Source organism: Heptranchias perlo, chromosome 36, assembly GCF_035084215.1.
Source record: "Heptranchias perlo isolate sHepPer1 chromosome 36, sHepPer1.hap1, whole genome shotgun sequence".
NCBI lineage: Eukaryota > Metazoa > Chordata > Chondrichthyes > Hexanchiformes > Hexanchidae > Heptranchias > Heptranchias perlo.
In genome coordinates this window covers 7,125,896-7,150,338 of record NC_090360.1, presented here as the reverse complement: position 1 = coordinate 7,150,338, position 24,443 = coordinate 7,125,896, and the positions used below count along the sequence as shown (strand labels likewise).

General features: G+C 42.8%; 1 protein-coding gene across 1 annotated transcript; it reads right to left on the bottom strand.

Moving 5' to 3' along the window:
* Positions 1-66: 66 nt before the first annotated feature.
* fut11 (fucosyltransferase 11 (alpha (1,3) fucosyltransferase)) lies at positions 67-21,277 on the bottom strand. The gene is made up of 3 exons (XM_067972470.1): positions 20,518-21,277; positions 12,064-12,689; positions 67-3,929 (listed from the first exon to the last, which is right to left on the bottom strand). The coding sequence occupies exons 1-3, from the start codon at positions 21,172-21,174 to the stop codon at positions 3,785-3,787; spliced, it is 1,428 nt and encodes a 475-aa protein (XP_067828571.1). The 5' UTR covers positions 21,175-21,277; the 3' UTR covers positions 67-3,784.
* Between the last annotated feature and the right edge of the window lie 3,166 nt (positions 21,278-24,443).

The window sequence follows — 24,443 nt, the reverse complement described above, 5'->3', positions numbered from 1 at the left end:
GAACAACTTCTTCCTTTTAGCTTATATAGTACGATCAAGAAATAACAGTGAGTCTCCCAATCATTCAGAACGAGACTCTAATTTTAATTATGCAGTCAACCTATGTTCCATGATATTTTCAGAACAAACTCCTCACAGGAAGTTTTAAACACATCAAATATGCATAAAATTAAGTGAAAAGAACAGAAGCAAATACAAAATAAATTAACTACCAGTTTGTCTGAAATGTCAGTCTGTCTGACATATTGTAATAATTCTGTATTTCTATATTTGTGCAAAATGTCCAATACTGTCTGTATTATATTCATACAACACAACCAGATTGTCAAATCATGACTAATGTAGCATATTTAATTAAATGGATAGATCTTTCTTCCAGTTCTGCAAGACCAGTTAGAAAACATGTCTGTGATTAAACTCCATTGGGCACGGTACCCTTATTACGTTATATTCTTAGGGACAGATATCAAATTGAAAACTGAGGAAGTCCACAACAAAGGAAAGTTTTTTTCAATTGGTTCTTGGAATGCAACACTGGCAAGGCAGTATTTATTGCCCATTTCTAGTTACCCTAAAGGTATTGTGTCAATATGGGACTGGAGTCACTTGAATGGAAGACTTGAGTAGGGGTTGCCTTCCCTGAAGGATATTAGTGAACTAGTTGGGTTCTTATGACAATCTGGCAGCTTCCATAGTCATTGTTCACCCTCACAAATTACCAGATTTACTGTATTTAACTTCACATTTGAATTTGCAGGGCTATGGAGAAAGAGCAGGTGAGGGGCACTAACTGGACAGCTTTCAAAGAGCCGGCATAGGCACGATGGGCCGAATGGCCTCCTTCTGTGCTGTATTATTCCAAGAAGTCGACCTCTGGGGTTGCTAGTCCAATATCATAATCACTAGGCTACTGTACCCAGACACAAAGAATTCTTCCTCTCTCATCTCACTTAGATTCATAATTCACCCATGAATTAATATTTCCATCATTCTCCACATCTTATAGAAATTAACAGAAACACAATACCACTAGGAATATAAAATAAAACCAACAGGAAAATAATATTTTTATCCTATATGAACTAAAATAGAAAATTACAGGATAATGAACTGCTACAGTAAACCTGGAGGTTTATAAAAGAGCAATTGCTTCAGGAACATAGTGGTAAATACTAAGGAGGCATTTAACAATGAACTCCTTTGGGTATAGGCAACATATTCTGTAATCAGCACTACTTGGAACTAGTTGACCCTGACTGACGTTTAGATATACTTGTGAAAAAAAAAATCAATCAAGCTGGCAAAGCCCACGGTATATAATACTCAAAAATGATCAGCGCTTACAATTATAAGGAACCATGGAAGCAATTTTAAATAATTATCCTGGCATCCACTTATTTAACCAATGCTTAAAATGCTTATTTCACTATTTTCCCCATTGTGGAATTTGTACACGTGAGGATTAAAGAAAAATACATTGTTTTAAATGGAGGAGGCTGCCCTGCTAATTTACTTATAGAATGATTCTATTGATGTACTGAATTTTTAAACAAAACATCCCTCACAATGTTGTTTGCGCTCAATTGTGAACATTTGCAATACCGAAAGTATTTCACAGGGGTCAGGTCAATCACGTATTATTAATTTGATACCATGCTAGTGTCAAACTACGGTGTTCTTTCGTGATTTAAGTACATCCTCTATCCATATAGAGGCTATACATTAAATCATCTCAATCTTCTTACGATTCTCTTGCTACCTTTCTTGGTCATGCTTGGACCTTATACTGTTTTTTGTCAATAATAGCTTAAATTAACAACACACCAGAGCTAGCCTTTTTGATTTATGGGGTTAGCAAAATCATAACTCTATAGTGAGATTAATATTTCATGGGGACTACATAAAACTTGGGCAATGGCTGAAAACTTGAGATTATTGAGCTACTGACAGTTTTCAAATGGAGCTTTGGTCTCCCTCAGGCATCAATTAACCCTGCTCCAACTGCGGCGCTGTCAATCACTGAGAAGCATACAAGGAACCCTGAAGCACTGAACCTCCAGTGACCAAATGATAAATGAACAAGTAACCTTGAAAAGACAGAGGCAGCATTTCCAAGCTGGCACGTAATGAATCTTCAAGAAGGTCTACAATGGCAGCTCCCAAGGTACCAGTACATATTTTTTGATATACGCTCTTTGTGTTCCTTCTTCCTCCTTGTTCCACCTTCCCTCCAGATAAGAGTATAAAAGCCAGAAGCATAGTTTTTCTCTGGTAAGAGACACTATCAATCAGCACGTTTCAGGACTGGAGAAACTCTTCTGCTTTGAAATTACACTGTGTGAATATTAACTCCCATACGCTTAACATCTGTAATATATTAAAAATACCTGCTACACACGGTAATCACATGCTTGTGCCAGCATGACAAGTCTACATAGGCAGTTTCTATTATAAATGCAAACATAAAGAATTTATATTGAAAAATAAAAATAAGGACAGAAAGCATACATTTCAAATGAGGACTAAATTACATCTGCACCTCTTAGTCCAATTACCCCTTCAACCTCTAACCCACTTCAACTTTGGTCTCAACTCCGTGTGACAATGCCATGGCAGATCGACTAGTGGAACAGAATTCAAAAGCAGAGAAGTTATGTTAAATTTATATAGATCCTTGGTTGGAGTACTGTGCACAGTTCTGGTCTCCATATTACAAAAAAAAAATAGAAGTACTGGAGAAGGTGCAAAAAAGATTCACTAGGATGATACCAGAACTGAGAGGTTATAACTATCAGGAAAGACTGAACAGGCTGGGGATCTTCTCTCGAGAAAAGAGAAGATCGAGAGGTGACCTGATACAGGTCTTTAAAATTATGAAGGGGTTCAATAAGATAGACATAGAGATGATGTTTCCACTTGTGGGGGTCTAAAACTAGAGGCCATAAATATAGTCACTATAGTCATTAATAAATCCAAAAAGGAATTCAGGAGAAACTTCTTTACTCAGAGAGTGGTGAGAATGTGGAACTTGCTACCACATGGAGTGGTTGAGGCGATTAGCTTAGATGTATTTAAGGGGAAGCTAGATAAGTACATGATGGAGAAAGGAACAGCAGGATATGTTGATAGGGTGAGAAGTAGTAAGGTGGGAGGAGGCTTGTGTGGAGCATAAACACCGGCATAGACCAGTTGGGCCAAATGGCCTGCTTTTGTGCTGTAAATTCTATGTAGTGTTCATATGAAATTCCTTTGTTTGTTGCTTCTTTAAAAAAGGCCGAAAGGGTTAAAGAGTAGAAAAACAAATTTCATATAGGACTGTGCAGCATCACTGGCCTACGTTCGGCATGCATTTCATGTCCAGTACATTTTTACAGATTTTGTGATGGCACTTTTGAACCTTGATCCCAAACAAGATGTCTCTCAAAAGGTGAACCAACTTTTAAACCTGCTAGTTTAGCACCGTTTTTAGCACAACGGACAAAATATAGTGTACAAGACCACTGGATTCCTGCTAGAAACTCACTAATTTATTCATTTCTTTCCCCATCCCCTCAAAAAAAAAAGTTGCCTATTTTTGGGGAAGGTTTGGCAGGATGAGTATGAAAAAAGCTTACAATAAAAGTATAAAGTTGTACGGCAGTGTTTTCAATAAAAAATATATCTCTATATAAAAAGTCTATAAAGTTCATGATAATTGAATTCACGAAATAACACAAAAGTGGTAGTGTTTATATCCATCGACGCGATTCTCAAGCAGCTGATGCAGAGATCTTTGGTCCTAACGTCAGTGCCTGCTCCTCTTGGTCATCAGTTGATGAACGTAATCCCAGAGTTTACTTGGGTCGGTCTCATTGTGGTGAATCATAGTGGTCAGGGCTTCAGCCTGGTCAATGCTCTGCCAGTAATCTTGCTGCCACATTTGTTTCCAACTGCAGAAAAAAAGGATTAAACAATATCAGCGAGTTGGGGGGGGGGGGGGGGGCGCAGATTAACAAAAAAGTAGTTTAGTTACTAAGTCTGCGGGACGATTGCAAAATAGAAACAGAAGAGTAAGTCTAGTCCCACGCCATCCAAATGAACCTTAAACAATTCCAGGGTTTTTTCTCCACGATTCCACCTGGAGTACATTCCATGTGTTGGTCACATTCTGTGTGAAGAACTTCCTGACACCAGTCCTACATTTGCCCCTCACCAGTTTGAGTCTGTGCTCCCTTGTCCTGCTGTTGTGGTTTAGATTAAAAGAACATTCTAGATTCACCTTCTCCATTCCATTTATTACCTTGAATACCTCTCTTAGGTTGCCTCCTTCCAAGTCTGAAACGCTCAAGTTTATTAGGTCTGATGACTTAATTAACAATAACCGTTAAAAAAAATGCACGTAATTAGTAGGTAGATGGCTGGTTGAATTTAAAAGCCACTTAGCCATTTTCAGATTCTCTTCCACAGGTTAGGCAGTGAATTGTACTGTTAAACTTTCAAAGAAAATTCTACTGAAATTAGCAGCTTGCTGCAGCAATGAACGTTCTGAGTTTTAGAATAGCGTCTCATCCACTATTTTTAATTTAATGAAAATGTAGGCTAGTTTCAAGCCTTCATTTTCAGGAAAGATCACATACTGTAAACAAGGGTGACCTATAATGACCAATCGCATTAAAACAAACCAATAACTGTGGCTTCTGCCTCAACATCCATTTCCCACACCAGCACTTTTCCAGCAGGCATGAATTGGTAGCTTTCAAGAAACAAGCAAATTCCCTTGTAAAAGAATTTATAGATTCTACTTTAACAATGGTTTGTGGCTGCGAATTCCAAATTCTAACCAGCCTCAATGTAAAGAAAGCTTTTCTAACCTCCCATTTAATTCTTTTTGGGACTTTAAGTTTGTGGCCTCCAATAACCAGTAGAAACAATCTATCATCATATCTATCTACCTTATCACAACTCTTTAAAAATATTTTAAGACCTCTAACAGGTATTCCCTTCACTCTTTCAGCTCTAATGAAAAAGTCCCAACTTCTCAAGTCTCCCTTTATAACTGTAACTCCTCTCCCCTGGTATCGCCCCAGTGAATCTATGCTGTAACTTTTCCATTGTTTTAAATCCTTCCTATAATGGGATGCCCGAAACTGTACACCACATTCCAATTGTGGCCTAAAGTCTTGTACATGTTCTTTATAGATAACACTTGGTTCATGTGATCTCATGGACTGGATTCGATCGCCTGAGGGGATTGGAGAGGGACTTTCCAAAGTATTTTTTTCCCTTATTAGCCCAGGGATTTTTGCCTCTCCCAGGAGAATACATGGCTGCGGGGGAGGAAGTGTTTAGTCACGATGCTCCGGTCATCGAGTGTGGGGCAGGCTTGATGGACCAACTGGTCTTTTCCTGACCGTCAATATCGTTTGCTCAACATTACCATCTTGCTTTTTGTATTCTATGATTCTAAATACAAGACCAGAGTATCAGTTTACTTTTAAAAAAAAGCCGTATCTACTTATACTTTAACGACCTATGTATCTGCACACCAACGTCCCTCTGCTCCTCTAATCCATTCAAAATCTTACAAGTAAGGTGTATTTCCTTTCCCTATTCTTAATTCCGTGTGCAATGCTTCACATTTTTCTACATTGAAGTGTATCTCAATCTATCTGCTGATGTAGGGAGACCTAAAAAAGGGGAGATATTTTGCCCCTCAAAATACATGACATCTGCTCTCTCTAAATAGTAAATTATCTGAAAAGATTAATATTGAGACTGGATTGTTAAACATAGTTAATTATTTTGCTGTTTTAAAGATTACTGTAGAGGTAGTGCACTATGAAAAATCTAAACCTCGAGCATGCACAATTCAAGGTTTTGCCTCCAAATGATATTACAATATTTGAAATGCACCTTTCATAGATGCAATGACTCATCCATCCTGTTGTAGCTCACACATAATCTATATCCTTTTGAAAAAATGCTTTTCAGAGTCTTCAAAGTAACCTAATGAATACTGACAATATGATTTAATTAGAATGTGGCAGTACAATAAATTTAATCAGGCTGTTTTAGTTAATTGGCATATTAACTGGTTTAATTACTATAGCTTTCTATAAGTGGTGCAATAACTAATTGCACTATATACTGGAAAAAGCTTGAATAAAGAAGGTCACTAATCTTATTCAAAACAGTATCAATTTTAAGAAAGGAAGAGAACAATCCACCTCCCTTAACTTCCTCTTCCTCCTCCCTGATTAGAGAGGATGAACCTATGCCAGTGTTTGACCAGTTTCATTCTACAACTTGTACTGGAGGGCTGTGCAAAGGAACCCTGTGAAAGACCCACCATTGTGTGAGAGAACGAAGGTGGGGACTAGAATGGCTCATCTCCGCTCCACATCCCCCAAACAAACCCAGCTCAACCAGGTACTTATTGAAACCATCACAGCACACTCCAATAGTAGCTTTTGAAAAGTATGCTACAACATGGCTGTGGGGACCGAACTGTAAACACAGACAAAGATATTACCATTCGACTGACTTTCATTGAAATCCATACAGAAAAGAAAGACTTGCATTTATACAGCACCTTTCACGACCTCAGGACATCCCAAAGTGCTTTACAGTCAATTAAGTATTTTTGAAGTGTAGTCACTGTTGTAATGTAGGAAACCCGGCAGCCAATTTGCGCACAGCAAGGTCCCATAAACAGAAATGTGATAATGACCAGATAATCTATTTGTGATGCAAGTGGAAAGTCAGGAATATTTTCTGACGATACTACTTTACTTCTGTTGTGCTTTCTTCTCTCTTGATGTATCTGCTCAATCATAACTTTTTTTTATTGAAAAAAACTCTAAAATTAATGCTTCCATGAATCATGATAACAGAGTGACTTTGCGGTGAGGAATGAAACTGGGCAGAGGAAAGCAGACATTAAGTGGAAGGATTCCAATTGATTTTATTATACAGGAAGGGCAATTTCTTTAATGGACGTTTTAAAGAAATGAAATCTGACTGTGCTAAATGATGGGTTGATTCACAAGAGTCTGAATATACCAGCGCTGAATTTCTAAAATTAACAGTCGTACTTCTATAAATACAGACAAGTCAGGTTTAATAGTACGATGTATTGGAAAGATTTCAAATATTTCATCTGGAGAAAAAGCTTTCTTGACAAAAGCAGATCCCATAAACATTCAGATATTTTGGCAGCTATTTTGTTGCTAAAAAAAATCTCCTTGCATTTAATTCTCTCACTTATGTATATCTACATTCTCTATAGGATTAAAACCCTACGCTTTCCGGCCACCAAAGAAGAAAAACCTGATATCAGTATTTCAGTGGCTTAGGAGAAGAAACATAAAACATAAAACCTAAAGAGCCGCAAGAATGTGGAACATACTACCACAAGGAGTAGTTTAGGTGAATAGCATAGATGCATTTAAGGGGAAGCTCGATAAGCACATGAGGGGAAAGGAATAGAAGGTTATGCTGACAGGGTTAGATGAAGTAGGGTGGGAAGAGGCTCGTGTGGAGCATAAACACCAACATAGACCAGTTGGGTCGAATGGCCTGTTTCTGTGCTGTAGACTCTATGTAACTATGTAAATTGGGTAAATTGAGCTGCAAACTGTCACAGCCTGTGGGAAAACAAATCACACACAAGGTGGAGTATGAATATGGGGAGCCCTGGAGAAAACTACAGATGAATTCTCTCAAGCCCTATATGTGCTGCCTTCTTCCTGCATAATCATGGTGTTGATCAGGATTTACTGCACCATCTATTACTATAAGTTACCATCCATAGGACCTCAAAACCTCACAACTCTTTACCCCCTAACTCATCCCTTCCGACAATGTATAGAATTTTCAACCATAAAACCTGGCATCACCTAATCACGCCTCTTGATTTCCCATATCTAGGCACTGCAAACTTGGTTATTCCTCGGACTTGGCCTCTCAACTAGGTCTCTCAATATTTAAAAAAACAACGTGCACGAGATCCTGAGGACTCTACAGTTATCCTTTACCCTGTAACGCTAACTAATCCCACAAACCTGCCATGCCACGTTAGATCAATGGAACGCTCCAGTACAAAGCTATTCATGCCCTGCCAACTCCATCTTTGACCATCACTCAACACAACGATTCTGTTTTTAGCATCTACTCAGCTTTGGGCTAGTCTCCAATTTAATGCACTTTAGTTGCAAGCCTGAGCAGTCTACGATAATTCTGATGCACAAAATTGATGAACTACCTTCCCCCTCCCAACTATGTTTTAATATTCAGAGTAACTATTGTCATTGTGGAAATAAACTGCAGTCTCTTCTTTTTTCTCCTGGCATTTTGCAGCCTTTACCAAGCCATTCTGCAAAGTTTGGTACTGTTTTAATTAGGAGTGTGAAAAATGTAATAACAGGCAGCTTTATGAAAATCTTTACATTGCTAAACATTTGCACATTCTATACTTCAGTAGTGAACACTGGTCAGAGTGATTAAGTTATCAGTGAACTATTCGTGAAGCAATTATCTTACTGTAAGTACCATCTCAATGTTGACCTCACAACACTCCCATCTACATTTGTCACATTTAATAAATTTGACTTTGTTATACACTATAGTCCCAGTAATTCATACACTTTTAAGAATCAATCCCATAGACTCTTAAAAACATTCAACAATGAAATAACCAAATAAATATCTTTAAACTGGTTGGAATCCCATTTAAAACCAGGACTCTCAGGCAGGAGCTTTTCACATCTGATGTACCAATGGCAAACTGCCATCACCAAAACACAAAAAGCAGCCATTGCTCATCAATATAGTGTTTAGCTTCAATTCTTTAAAGGCAATATTCAGCTTGCTTTGTATTTTTCTATGCAACTAATTAAAGCTCACCGTATGTTTGATTATGAGATTTATATCACTAGTGCAATTATTTTAATGGTGGAAAATATTTAACCAAACATTTTGCTTTGCAAGCATGCTGTGCTTTGTTTTTCTTCTGTCAAAACATTGCTGTTGTCGTAGTTACTGCACTTCAGTTTTTCTCACTAACGTGCCAACATTGCTAAATATTCTGGGCATCGTCACAGAACATTAGTCGTGAACAAGCAGCAACATTCACAAATACGTTTGAACAAATTGGAAAAAAAAAACTTACAGCTTCATAGGACCCCCATCTTTTCCCCATCCCCACTACATGCTAATCTGCACCTCCCTAAATTGACCTTCACTCCCGCATAATCTTCCTCTGATCTGAGCTAGTCCACGGACCTTCTCTTGAACACTATTATTCCATCTCCTTACTTAAAGTAAAGGGAGACGGCAATTTCCTCCGACCCCATCAACTCTTCCCTTCCTCCATAATCTGGCTGCTTTTTAAGGGAAAGCACCAAGAGTGAATGACGCTGGGAATACAGATTCAAACTCAGTACTTAGTCAAAGCTTCAGTATAATTTCCATTCTGAAATTTTAATAGAAATCACAGCACGAACTCTAGTAAATATGTACAGTAATGGCTTGCCAACATTTTCAAATATACACTGCCAGCCAAGCACAGTTCCTCACTGCAATCTTAGCAACATGCTCATTCATAACTACATCACTAATTACAATTTATTTTGAAAACCTCCCTGCAGTGCCTGCACAGTTGCCATGCAGCCTTCGTACAATAACATAGTCAGAATTTCTATCCTACATTACCTGCACAACACATCGTGCAAAAAAAAGTATTGGTGAAAACATAGCTCAATGTTTGCATTATCAGCACTGACTCAACTCATATTTGAGTGGTTTCAGCTTTGAGTAAGGACGGCAGCTGTGTCCTGCAGTCTACACCAGCAACTCCCTAGCTCCACTTTTCAGAACGTCAAAACTCAAGACCAAACATCATTCACAGCAATCGTTTAATTCAAACTCTAATAATCTCAAATCATTTTTCCATTAAAAGGAGCATGTTGGTAAGACTTATAAGCTTCCACTACTTGCTTGGCCTGCTCTATACGGATCACATCACTGCACCTCTATATGTCAATACGTGGTGTGTAGAGCAGGTAATCGAGAAACTGCGAAATGCATCACATTACACACTTTAAGCAAAGATCTGCTAATGTGAGGGAGAGGTTTTAGTATAAAGAAATAAAAACAGAAAGTCAGGCAGCATCTGTGGAGTAAGAATCAGAGTTAACGGTTCAGGTCAATGAGCTTTCGTCAGAACTGGAAGAAGTTGAAGATTAAACAGTTTTTAAGCAAATACAGAGCCAGGGGAAGGGAGGAGGAAAGAACAAAAGAGAAGTCTGTGATAAGTTGGAGGGCAGGAGTGATTAAATGACAAAAGGGACGATGGTGCAAGACAAGGAGGGTGGTAATGGGACAAGTAAAGATACAAAAGATGGGTCTAGAGGAGCTGTAAATGGCAACAGCAGAACCATTACTAGCACCTGCTGTCCAAAAAAATGGGAGCAGTGGTTATGATCTGAAGTTACTGAAATCAATGTTGAGCCCGGAAGGTTGTAAAGTACCTTATCGAAAGATGAGGTGCTGTTCCTTGAGCTTTCGTTGAGTTTCATTGGAACGGTGTAAGAGGCTGACCTCTCTGTCCTCGGCCTCTTACATCCCATCATTTGTTTCTTTACTTGTCCCATTTCCACCCTCCTTGCCTTGCACCATCATCCCTTTTGTCATAAAATCACTCCTGCCCTCCACTCTATCACAGACCTTCCCTTCTGTTCTTTCCTCCCCTTCCTCCCCCCTACTCTTTCCCTGGCTCTGTACTTGCTTAAAAACTGTATAATCTGCAACTTCTTCCAGTTCTGATGAAAGGTCATCGACCTGAAACATTAACTCTGTTTCTTTCTCCACAGATGTTGCCTGACTTGCTGGGTATTTCCAGCATTTTCTGTTTTTTTATTTCAGAGTTCCAGCATCTGCAGTATTTTGCTTTTGTGTCAGTATATAGGACTGAAATGACAAATCATTGAAGCAGTTTAGGTTACTGCATCTAGAAAGGAAGAAGAAAGACTTGCATTTTTAAAATTCGTTCATGGGACGTGGGCGTCACTGGCAGGGCCAGAATTTATTGCCCATCCCTAATTGCCCTTGAACAACTGAGTGGCTTGCTAGGCCACTTTAGAGGGCGATTAAGAATCAACTACATTGCTGTGGGTCTGGAATCACATATAGGCCAGACTGGGTAAGGACAGCAGGTGACCTTCCCTAAAGGGCATTAGTGAACCAGATGGGTTTTTATGACAATCCAGTAGTGTCATGGCCACCATTACTGATGCTAGTTTTTTTTTATTCCAGATTTTTATTTAATTGAATTTAAATTCCCCAGCTGCTGAGGTGGGATTTGAACTCATGACTCCAGAATATTAGTCCAGGCCTCTGGATTACTAGTCCAGTAACATAACCACTACGCTACCGTACCCAAGTGTATATAGTATATATTTAAATAACACCTTTCACAACCTCAGGCTACCCCAATGCACTTCACATCCAATACAATACTTTTGAAGTGTAGTCATTGATGTAATGTAAAAAGGAGGCAGCCAATTTGCGCACAGAAATAAGATAAACAACTAGATCATCTTTTTAGAGTTATGTTAGTTGAGGGAATTAATGTTGGCCAGAACAACAACAACTTACATTTATATAGCACCTTTAACATAGTAAAACATCCTAAGGCGCTTCACAGGAGTGATTATCAAACAAAATTTGACACTGAGCCACATAAGGAGATATTAGGACAGGTGACCAAAAGCTTGATCAAAGAGGTAAGTTTTAACGAGCGTTTTAAAGATGAATCAGCACACTGAGTGCATTGTAGCTATCAGCTTTATCTCCCATCAAGGAGGTAGCAGTGTGTTTAAACTCCACAATATCTTTGTTACTGCCTAAGTGAATACAGTTTCAAAAATATCACCATTTTATACAGGACACAAGGTATGAGGAGAAGTTTGAAATGCAGCAGCAGCATGGTCAAGTTAAGAACAAGTTGCAGGGAACGTCAAACTGTGGGAATACTTCTGCAATATTCCTATGTTCTGTACAACTCAAAGAATGGCAGTAACATACCTGTCACCTTCAGGAATTTCATCAAGGTTTCCATATCCAGGCACCGGCACTGGGCAGCCCATGTGATTATAAGCAGCTATTCTGGGGGCTGGAGGCAGAAACTTAGCTGGCTCCTTTCTGTGAGCCTTCTCTGCCTTCAGACGTTCATTCTCCTGATCACAGACGAAGCATTCAAATCCATTCAAATAGTTGGGCTTGCTAATGTCGTTTACGCCCCAGTCTCTCCTTTCTAAACTTTCCAGCAGTAGAGTATTGGCGATGCCACCTGGCTGTTTGTACTCTAGATACTTCACATACTCCTCGTCGTTCTGATCGAGGAAATTGATAAAGTCTGCCAAGTCTTTTGGAGATTCGAAGCTGTCGATCAGAATTATAGAGTGGCGATTGGGCATCCAGTCCTGTACCACAGGGGAACCACGGTATATCGGCACAGCTCCCAAATGCATGGGACGCCACAGTTTCTCAGTCATATAATCATCGCAGATCGCGTTCTCCATGGCAAGGTGAAATTTGTACTTGCCAATAAAATCCATGAACTCTGAATCTTCTGTTGTGGCTGTTAACGTGTCCACTAGCCGGTCACTAGGCAGTTCTTTGTTATTCAGGCACTGTCCGTAAGAGTCAATCTACACGCGAGATAGGGAAGAAAACAAAACTAAGCATTGGTCAATGTGTGTCTTAAGAGTTGTTTTAAATTAAAGCTGATGTAGAGGAAATTGCTTGGTGGAGGCTTAGGAGCCACAGTCTGCTTTACAGGCAGCAGATGCAGAAGGCTAGGCAGATTTGAAAAATAATATGTGGATAGTTCATACCGGAGAAAAAAAGATTGCAGATTTTCTTATTTGTGGCAATTTGAGAATAAGCTGCAACTCATATGCTACCACAAAGCTTGACTCCACATAGCAGTCTGAACGTGGTAACCAGTTCAACCAGATTACAGAAATTAGTATATTTGGACATCTAGCCACTGAGGTTCCTATCATAGCGATTAGGAAATTAACTTCAAACAGAATGCAGAAGCATCTCTTTGTACTGTGGTAACTGCTCTATTTAACAAACAGTTTACACACACACATTCCATCTACAGTCAACTCTGTTATTTGACTATGGCAGCTTGTACATCATCGGAACCCACATGCACACCGAGGACTGCTTTAGTCACCTTATTGCTTTTGGCTTATCTGGTTGTGGTAACAGAATGCACTTCATTGGCTGTAAAGCGCTTTGGGACGTCCTGAGGTCATGAAAGGCTCCATTTAAATGCAAGTCTTTCTTTCAGAATACCCCAAGACAGCAGATTCACAAATTATGGAAACATTAAGATTGTATTCATTTTTTTAAACAAAAAAGGAAGTGCAGATTTTTCCATTCAGGTTTAAATCAAAGGCTGTTATAACTATGTTGCATATTTATGTATTAAAACTATGTAAAGCTTAGACAAAGAGGAATGCTTCTTTAAACTGGATGGCATCAATATGGGTGTTAAATGATTTTGTCCCATAGCTCTTAACAAAAACGTGCAACACTATTTATTGCCTTTGAATTTGAAAACATGGCATTTATGAAAAAATGTACAGGATCTGTTAGGATAAATAAAGTGTCAGCATATTGTAATCATGAAAAGAATTAAGATTTGATATTTAAATATAAATTAAATTTGCATTTCAAATAAAACTCCACAATGTTAATAGCTTCTATAGCAGTAGTTAATGCAGAACACTATTTCCAAACAGTTTTATTTTTGGTCATCTATAGCAAACTGAACCCAGTGTTGAAGCCAATACTGTGATATCTTCTTCAGATCTTAGCCTGCTCGTAGATTTACAGTGCCCTCTACTGTAAGCTACAAATGTGAGCTACATTTTGTACAAATGTAAAGGCAATCACTTGGATTCAACCTATTCTCTTCTCACTCATCTCCCCCCAACCTCTTAAAAAATATAACAGACTGGAATTTGGATGCATTTGCTCACATCACGATAAGATATTAATACTGGGAAATAAGATCTTTTAAATAAAAAAGTAATCAACATCGAGCACGCCCAGGTCAGGTACAGGGCAGCTGCAAAGTGAAGGTTTTCTCTCACTCTTCCCTCAAATTTTAAGAACACAAGCTACTCTGTAAATTAATTTTCCATTTTAATCTCGGGTTGGGTTCACCTTTTCCCCTAAATCTATCACGCATCTAGTTCAAAATTCTAACTGCTATTTTTAAAAAAACTGCGTGGAATGTCCTTATTTGTAACGCATGGGGAGGGAAAAGAGCAGAAAATTAATGTTCAGTGGAATTTTTTTTTAAATTCATTAACCTCACTCCACTGTTCATAAAACTGCAACGACAGAAGTAAGCTCGGTGCTCACTATGGGGCTCATTTCTCCCTGGACAGACCACTCCATCCCATTTACCTGCTTGTTCTTGGGAAGCAGCAACATATGATTTAAGTCAGTAAACTGTCGACCACATTCCTAACAACTTTTTTTTTTATTCGTTCATGGGATGTGGGCGTCACTGGCGAGGCCGGCATTTATTGCCCATCCCTAATTGCCCTTGAGAAGGTGGTGGTGAGCCGCCTTCTTGAACCGCTGCAGTCCGTGTGATGAAGGTTCTCCCACAGTGCTGTGAGGGAGTTCCAAGATTTTGACCCAGTGACGATGAAGGAATGGCGATATATTTCCAAGTCGGGCTGCTGTGTGACTTGGAGGGGAACGTGCAGGTGGTGGTGTTCCCATGCGCCTGCTGCTTTTGTCCTTCTAGGTGGTAGAGGTTGTGGGTTTGGGAGGTGCTGTCGAAGAAGCCTTGGCGAGTTGCCGCAGTGCATCCTGTGGATGGTACACACTGCAGCCACAGTGCGCCGGTGGTGAAGGGAGTGAATGTTTAGGGTGGTGGATGGGGTGCTAATCAAGTGGGCTGCTTTGTCCTGGATGGTGTCGAGCTTTTTATGAGTGTTGTTGGAGCTTCACTCATCCAGGCAAATGGAGAGTATTCCATCACACTCCTGACTTGTGCCTTGTAGACGGTGGAAAAGCTTTGGGGAGTCAGGAGGTGAGTCACTCGCCACAGAATTCCCAGCCTCTGAGCTGTTCTTGTAGCCACGGTATTTAAATGGCTGGTCCAGTTAAGTTTCTGGTCAATGGTGACCCCCAGGATGTTGATGGTGGGGGATTTGGCGATGGTAATGCTGTTGAATGTCAAGGGGAGGTGGTTAGACTCTCTCTTGTTGGAGATAGTCATTGCCTGGCATTTGTCTGGTGCGAATGTTACTTGCCACTTATCAGCCCAAGCCTGGATGTTGTCCAGGTCTTGCTGCAGCGGGCACGGACTGCTTAATTATCTGAGGGGTTGCGAATGGAACTGAACACTGTGCAATCATCAGCGAACATCCCCATTTCTGACCTTATGATGGAGGGAAAGTCATTGATGAAGCAGCTGAAGATGGTTGGGCTTAGGACACTGCCCTGTGGAATTCCTGCAGCAATGTCCTGGGGCTGAGATGATTGGCCTCCAACAACCACTACCATCTTCCTTTGTGCTAAGTATGACTATGAATTACAGATGGAATGATTCGGGAGAATTTTGAAATTGACTAAAGCCTCATACCTTTCCTGTAAAGGGGGAAATCGAAACTTCCCATTTATCCCTATCCAACCAAAAGAAAGAGGACTTAAGTCATGTTTCTTTTCCCTTGCATCTGCCAAACAGCCAATGCAGGAGAGCACATTCTTGTTCCATTTCTTCAATCACAAAATGCTTCTGCTAGAAATCTGCAGGATGTTGTTCATTTCCATGTGCAAGTTTTCTGCAAACCACCAGGCCAAGTATATTCCTCAAGTAGCCTTTATCTCACAGTCTGGGGAGTGATTTGGCGATATCACTTTCTTGTTACTGGTGGCAGACAATTGTTCTTTTTGACTATACAATCCACTATTCAATCAAGTCCTTTTAGGTCCAACTGATGACGTTCTGATGACACAACAACTCAATTGTTAAGTGATGTGATTTAGATGTACTGTTTCTGATCAAATGTGTGAGTTCCTTACACCATGCTCACTGGCTGAGCACTACATACTTATGCAGAACTGTGCCAGTCTCATCTACCTTCAGTGTGAATCCTGACAACGACATTGGACAGTTGGGCAGAGCTGGGAAGAGAGCAAACTCGGCTCCCAAAATGAACAATGGTTAAGTCAATGAGTAGTTGGGGCCATAAAGACCAATAAGGTCCCCAGTTTGAACCGAGTTCGTTAATTTGAGCTGGGTTAATGGCAGGGGAGGGGTACAAAGACCCCTTCTGGACATGCAAGGATATTGAGGGAGAGCAATGACTGAATCAGACTCTGCGGTGATGCCCTCCACAGTTGCATAGTCTTATGGCACTGGGCTCAAGGATGGTCCTACTGGGCCACTTAGCAAGGTACTCAAGATCAGTAGATGCTGTGGAACCATACCTAAGCAGACATGAAGAGGGGAAAAATGGCAGAAAGAGGTGAAGTTTTTTTTAAAAAAGGGAAAAATCTCAAATATAAATCTATGCATATGCAAATTTACACCATACAAGTTTGCATATCACACTCTTGGACTAACTTGGCCCTCTTGATACATGCTGATTTGTATTTTCTGTGTCTAAAATATCCTTTAAAATCAGTAAAATGGTATAGTTAAGACTTTAGAAAGTCAAGAGAAACTGTAACCTAATGTTAATAAAACGGGGGAATGGGCTTAAAAGTGGCGGATGGGCTTCAGTATCAGTGATCCAATGTGACATGATGCATTTGGCCAAAATAAAAGCAGTAATTATACTGTGAACAGATGCATGCTTGGTGCTGTGGAAGAGCAGAGGGACTTGGGGATACAGGTTCACAGAATATTAAAGGCAGCGTCTCAGGTCGATGAGGCTGTATAAAGCTAATATAATGCTAGGTTTTATTTCAAGGAGGTAAAGAGTATAAAAGGCAAGAGATAATGATAAGCATAGATAAAGCCTCAAGACCTCAGTTGGAGTACTATGTGCAGTATTGGGCTCCACACTATAGACAGGATATCGGGACTTTAGAGAGGGTATAATGCAGATTCACTAGGATGCTGCCTGGCATAAGGAAATACAAATATAGAGAAAGACTTGAAAAATTGGGTCTCTTTTCATTAGATCAACACAAATTACACGGTGAAATAATGGAAGTGTTTAAAATTATAACAGGATGGGACAGGGTAGATAGAAGCAGTTTCCAGTAGTTGAGGGGTGAAGAACATGAGGCCATAGATATATGGGAACAGGATGGGTAAATACGATTGGAACTAGTTGCTCGCTTGGAGAGTAAATGCCGACATAGACTGGTTGGGCCAAATGGCCTGTTTCTGTGTTGTAACTTCCTTGTAAACAACTTGGGGAGATCAGCCAAGTTTTATTGCTCATTGTAGAAACCATGATGTGGAGATGGACTGGGGTGGACAAATGTAAGGAATCTTACAACACCAGGTTATAGTCCAACAGTTTTATTTGAAAATCGCAAGCTTTCGGAGGCTTTCTCCTTCATCAGGTGTGTGTGGGATTCCTTGAAAGTTACCGCATATATACCATATAACCCAGATTGCGACAACGCAGCTGTAACCGACTGTCGATCTGGCCAATGGCAGGCTGCCTAAAGCTTTAAATTGGCTGTACAAGACAGAAGCCAAATGCCAGTGAAATTGGTTCTCGGATACTCGAATTCAAGTCTGTTACTGATATCCCCTCGGATTCAGTAGCATCAGCCATTACTGTAAGTGGTCTGAACATCTTACTTTTTAATGGGAGTTGACACACTACTTATACAATCACATAACCCATGGATGCAACAATAGCACGTGAACTGGACACGATTCTTGTGTCTTTCACATGACTATTTCTTCAATCTCTCCAAAGACAGACTAGATAAAGTGAAGCGAGGCTTTGTTCAAATGATTAAGATGCTTTATTCCACAGTAAGGTGAATGTACAGAGCAACAGTTATGAACAGATTCACTTAGTACAACCGCTTAGTGTAGCAACATCAAAAAATAATAAACACACTATGCTACCCGCTTCAATGGATTATTCTGCTTGACTCCTCTGCTTTCTGACCTTTTTTTGAGGATGCCTATTCTCTGGCCTTTCTGCCTGAACAGCTTCTTGGTTACAAAAGAGAGACTGCCTTTTACATGTCTGTAACTCTGCTTTATACCTGACTGTTCGCAGTCAGAAAGAGATCAGAAAACTTCCAACACACACTGGGTGTATTACTGAGACAAACTATCAAATTTCTTGTTATTTGCAGTCTAGTTCGATAGCCAACTTAACTACCCACCATCTCAGACCCTTTTAAATGTGTAGCAATACACTCTGTTTTAAAAACATTTAAAATAACTTTTCCCCCTAAATCCTTTGTGATTTATGGGGGGGGGGGGGGGCGTTGTTTGGTGTCATTTGTGGTTCAGTGGTAGCACTTTCGCCTCCGAGTCAGATGGTTGTGGGTTCAAATCCTACTACAAAAACTAGGCTGACGCTCCAGTTCAGAGGGAGTGCTGCACTGTCGGAGGTGCCGTCTTTCAGTTGAGATGTTAAATTGAGGCCCCGTCTGCCCTCTCAATGGTCGTAAAAGATCCCGTGGCACTATTTCGAAGAAGAGCAGGAGAGTTCTCCCCATGTCTTGGCCAACATTTATCCCTGAACTAACACCTAAAACAGATTATCTGGTCATGATCACATTGCTGTTTGTGGGACCCTGCAGCATGCAAATTGGCTGCTGCTTTCTTACATTACAACAGTGACTTCAAAAAGTACTTCATTGGCTGTAAAGCGCTTTGGGACGTCTTGATGTCATGAAAGTCGCTATATAAATGCAAGTATCATAGAATAATACAGCACGGAAGGCCATTTGGCCAATTGTGCCTGTGCTGGCTCTTTGAAAGAGTTATCCAATTAGTCCCACTCCCCTGCTCTTTCCCCATAGCCCTGCAAATTTTTCCCCTTCAAGTATTTATCCAATTCGTTTTTGAAAGTTATTATTGAATCTGCTTCACTCACTCACCTGACGAAGGAGATAGTCTCCAAAAGCTTGTGATTTTCAAATAAAACTGTTGGACTATAACCTGGTTTTGTAAGATTCCTTACATTTGACCACCCTTTCAGGCAGTGCATTCCAGATCTTTCCTTTTGGGGAAAGATGGTCAAAAGAGAGTGAATTTACCAGTTATTAACCGCCCCATTACCTGTCATTAACCCAAGGGCCCACCCATCTACCCGTCAATAACCACAGCCCTAGCCCTATACCTATCAGTACCTACCCACCCTGCCCCTTTACCTATCATTTTTTAAAAATTCATTCATGGGATGTGGGCGTCGCTGGTGAGGCCGGCATTTATTGCCATCCCTAATTGCCCTTGAGAAGGTGGTGGTGAGCTGCCTTCTTGAACCGCTGCAGTCCGTGTGGTGAAGGTTCTCCCACAGTGCTATTAGGTAGGGAATTCCAGGATTTTGACCCAGCGACGATGAAGGAACGGCGATATATTTCCAAGTCGGGATGATGTGTGACTTGGAGGAGAACATGCAGGTGGTGTTGTTCCCATGTCCTTCTAGGTGGTAGAGGTCGCGGGTTTGGGAGGTGCCGTCGAAGCAGCCTTGGCTTCACCCGCCCTCACCCCCGCCCCCTTCACCCGCCCTCGGCCCCGCCCCCTTCACCCGCCCTCGGCCCCGCCCCCTTCACCCGCCCTCGGCCCCTTCACCCGCCCTCGGCCCCGCCCCCTTCACCCGACCTCACCCCTCTGGCCCCGCCCGCTTCACCCAACCTCACCCCCTTCACCCGACCTCACCCGCCCTCACCCCCGGCCCCTTCACCGGCCCTCACCCCTCCTGCCCCGCCCCCTTCACCCCGGCCCCTTCACCCGCCCTCATCCCCGGCCCCGCCCCACCCCCTTCACCCGCCCTCACCCCTCTGGCCCCGCCCCCTTCACCCGACCTCACCCCTCTGGCCCCGCCCGCTTCACCCGACCTCACCCCTCTGGCCCCGCCCCCTTCACCCGCCCTCACCCCCGGCCCCTTCACCGGCCCTCATCCCTCCTGCCCCGCCCCCTTCACCCGCCCTCATCCCCGGCCCCTTCACCGGCCCTCATCCCTCCTGCCCCGCCCCCTTCACCCGCCCTCACCCCCGGCCCCTTCACCCGCCCTCACCCCTCTGGCCCCGCCCCCTTCACCCGACCTCACCCCTCTGGCCCCGCCCCCTTCACCCGCCCTCACCCCCGGCCCCTTCACCCGCCCTCACCCCTCTGGCCCCGCCCCCTTCACCCGACCTCACCCCTCTGGCCCCGCCCCCTTCACCGGCCCTCACCCCTCCTGCCCCGCCCCCTTCACCCGCCCTCACCCCTCCGGCCCCGCCCCCATCACCCCGGCCCCGCCCTCACCCCTCCGGCCCCGCCCCCTTCACCCGCCCTGCCCCCTTTACCTGAATGTACGTCATCAGTTGGCGGACGTATCGGTCACGGTCGGACGCCACCTCGCAGTGCGACTGCAGGTAGAGCACGGCCGCCCGGCCCAGCCCGCGGAGCCGGTTCTTCTCGGCCAGGGGGAGGGCGCCGAGCTGCAAGTAGGCGGCGTCGGGCAGCCACTGCAGGGCGAGCGGGTAGTCCGAGTGGCGCCGGAAGGTGGCGGTGTAGTTGAAGAGCCGGATGCCGGCGGCGTGCGACAAGAAGTAGTTGTTCATGGGCGACTCCTCGTGGAAGAGGGCCCAGGTCTGGTGAGGCGGCCGGGGCAGCGGCGCCTCGTAGGCCCTGAAGTCGGTGCCGTAGAAGATGACCGACCTGGTGCGCTTGTGGCCTCGGACTTTCTTGCTGCGGGTGACCAGGCAGGAGCCGGCGCCGCAGTCGATCCGCTCCGTCTGGCCCGGGAAGTGCGGGAAGAGCTGCTCGCTCCACCACAGCAGCACCGGCAGCTCCCGGTCGCCGCGCGTGTCGTTGTTGCCGGGCCCGCGGTAACCGCCGGCCGAGGCGAACTCGAACTCGGAGAGAGCCGAGGCGGGCTCGAAGACCTCCGCCTCCCGCAGGCTGCAAACCGAGGCGAGGAGAGCGACGAGCGGCCAGGGCCGCCTGAGAGAGGCCGTCATCGCGGCCCGCCAGGCGCTCGAGCTCCTGGTTTAACGGTCAACTTTGCGACAGCGTCTCCCCCTCTCCGTTTTGCTTTATGGCAGAAGGTCAGGCAGTGCCGCGGCATCGATCTCCTTTACGGCAGGAGGTCCGGGCAGGATCCAAAATGTAACTAAAAGCAAAATACTGCGGATGCTGGAAATCTGAAATAAAACCAGAAAATGCTGGAAATATTCAGGGCTTCGACCTGAAACGTTAACTCTTTTTTTCCTCCACAGATGCTGCCTCACTTGCCTGAGTATTTCCAGCATTTCCTGTTTTTATTTTAAATTAACTCAAAGTTTCCCATCTGTACACCAGTGCATCTCAAGAGGTTTCAATTGGTTCTTTAGCAATGTGGCATTTGCACCAATGACGAAACACTTTATTGAATGCACGATTCTGATTGGCTTGCTAATCCTACCAATCAGCAGCCAGTACGAAAAAAAGTCAATGGAGGTGGGGGGACAAAAGGGAAGGTCTTTGATAAGGTGGAGGGCAGGAGTGATTAAATGACAAAGGGGATGGTAATAGGACAAGTAAAGAAATAAAAGATGGGTCTAGAGAACCTTTTCCAATGTTGCTTACACAAGATCCCACTATACAAAGTTAAGAATACTTGTTTTATCGCAAAGCTTCAAACAGTTCAACTAAATAGCAAAATATAAGTAAAATTACCCATAAACTTTCCTGAGCTTTGAGTTTGAGTTGGTTCTTTTCTTTTGGGCCTCTGTGGAAGTGCAGCTTATTAATACCACTTTGCACATGTATGATTTTGGCCTTCTCTCCAGCCATGCATCTCTCTCTGCTTTCTCTTAATGAGCTCAGACTCTCTGTCAGAGTGCTCCACGCCCTTCTCCCTGGCCTCAGGACTTTCAAGGTCCCACTGCAAGCCTTGTGCTGCTCCAGGCTACAGTGACGAATGACCGCAGGCCTTGTTTCCTGGAATTTGGTTACGCTAGGGCCCGCTCTTTGGCCACTTCAGACCCTGCTTTCTTGCATTGGGATACTTCAACATTGCTTCTGATTCAGACTGCTTCAGGCCCTGCTCTCTGGCCTCAAACTAGCTCAATGCACTGTTTATCGGTCATTCAAAGGTCTGCTCCCTAGCCTTGAGACACCCCATACTCTGCTCCCAGGCTTTGGGTTGCCTCAGCATCAAGTTGCTGCAGGCTTGATTATTAAAGAAAGACCTCAGGCTGTGTGGTGCAATAGGTTACATAGTGGTCCTTTACCTCTGGGTTCAATTTCAGCCCAGACCGATGAGCTGAAAGCCTCCTCTGGCTGTAAGGGCCCTGTGTGAAAGAGTTTGAGCAGCTGCAATCCAGTTCTTAAAAGGTCTACAACTCAAAACTGTCCCCAATGTGGCATAATCAGCAATCTCACTCAGACAGGCCACAGAATGGTTGGTGTAGGAAATGAAAACAAATGTCACAAGGCTTGGCAAACAGACCCCATGACACCACTAAGATATGTGCAGGCCTGGTTAACCATTATGTTGGATGCCTCAATCACAGTACGCTATGCTTTTAGTGGTATTGCATGAAAGAAGACATGCTTGCTTGATGAACAGCTGACACGCTTTGGTTGGCTACATTTGCCAAGATGCTAACGATATCTGCAGGCCCTATCGCATGTACCTGGCAACAACTGTGGGGAATTGTTTTCACAGGGTCTGGGTTATGAAAGTGCCAGATGCAGAGGTGTTATTGATGCAAGGGACACCTGCAGCTACCATGCAGCATTGGGCTGGCATAGCCAGTGACAGTAATGGTTAGCTGTGGCCTGGCACTTGCCTTCACCTCATTGCAGGATGCTGCATTGCTGACCTGTAGGGATGGTGCCACGGAGTGGCACAGAGGGCAACTATCCTCAGAACCACCTTATGCAGTACCACGTTCCCTTCAGCACCCATCAAACCTGCTCTGTCATTTGCCTGCAGATGCATGCATGCACCATGGGTGTCTGCATTCATTTTTGTCTGTGACATCTTAGTTTCTTCCCCCTTCAGCCTTGGCATTTGAGCCTTTCCAGAGGCTTTCCGAATTTTTGTTGCCCTCATGCAGCAGTCCTCTTTAATTGCTCTCGTCACTACAGTTTCACTTTTAAAAAAAATCCTTTGCTGCCTGTACACATCCAAGCGTGCACCTGAACCTATGTATAATTATGATGTCAGAAAACTGGATGTAAGTTGCACACTTCCATTGGTGTCAGTGCAAAACCTGTTACTGGCCATTCGGGTGTAAACTGCACCCAAATCACAAAATCTAGACCAGGACAGTAATGCATTAGTCAACAAAGCCATGCCGCATTATTAAAATGTGAATTTAATTCACCCTTATCATCAAGTTGCAGATTTTCAACAATACTTTATTGCATTTCATTTTGTATTGAAATAATGATGGATTTGACCCTCCAGCCTCCACCCCAAAGAGCAACAGTGAGTCTATTGTGCCTGTTACTAGTTGCCTGGTTCAGATTGGTAGGAACGTACAGCTCATCCACTGCCGTGATTGCAATGTAGTGACAGTAGTTAAGGTGGTAAAATAAGTTTAAGCAATGGAAAGAGGCAGAAAGCAAACTATAGTGGGAGCATTGGATGGCATGCAAATTTCCTGCCAGGTGTATTATGGATTCTTAGATTGGCTACTGGCCCTAGCTACAGATTTGTCTCTCTGGCTTGTGGCTATTTTTTCTCTCTTTTGCACCTGGGTTAAGTGGAGAAGGCACAGAAATTATCATTGCAGTGCAAATCTATGAATAAGTAAACAGCAATTTATTATTATAGATGTTTCTATAGTCAGATTCAACATGTTGAGAAATGAGGGTAGGTCAGGGTACTATCATCAGAACAATTTGCAGACCATTGGAAGTAATTGTTCACTATTTACTCTCTCTAAAGGCTATATCTATCTGAGTGACAGTGTGGGTTAAAGGCAGAGCAATATTGTGGATATTTTAAGAATCGCTAATGAAAGTAATATAAACTCTCTCCACTAGATGTCCTTATTTCTATATCCACTCTATGTGTACCGGCTTTCACTCTCTAGATTTATCCATCCCAGAAATGATGCCTGCACATTACTGAAGAGTTCACTCGGGAGGAAACAAATCTATTTTTGGTTTATAATTCTTTGTATAATAGTACTGACAACTCACCAACCAAGCACAGCACTTTACTGTAATTCATTAATATGTTAGAAGCCACCCACAGTGTGATCAACAGTCATAAAAGTATAAATCATATCAA

Excerpts from the sequence above, each read along its gene's own strand:
- fut11 (XM_067972470.1), bottom strand. The coding sequence starts at position 21,174 with ATGACGGCCTCTCTCAGGCGGCCCTGGCCGCTCGTCGCTCTCCTCGCC. Across the intron at positions 12,690-20,517 it reads AACTGATGACGTACATTCAG|ATTGACTCTTACGGACAGTG; the intron begins GTAAAGGGGGCA and ends TCTCGCGTGTAG. Across the intron at positions 3,930-12,063 it reads GAAATTCCTGAAGGTGACAG|TTGGAAACAAATGTGGCAGC; the intron begins GTATGTTACTGC and ends TTTTTTCTGCAG.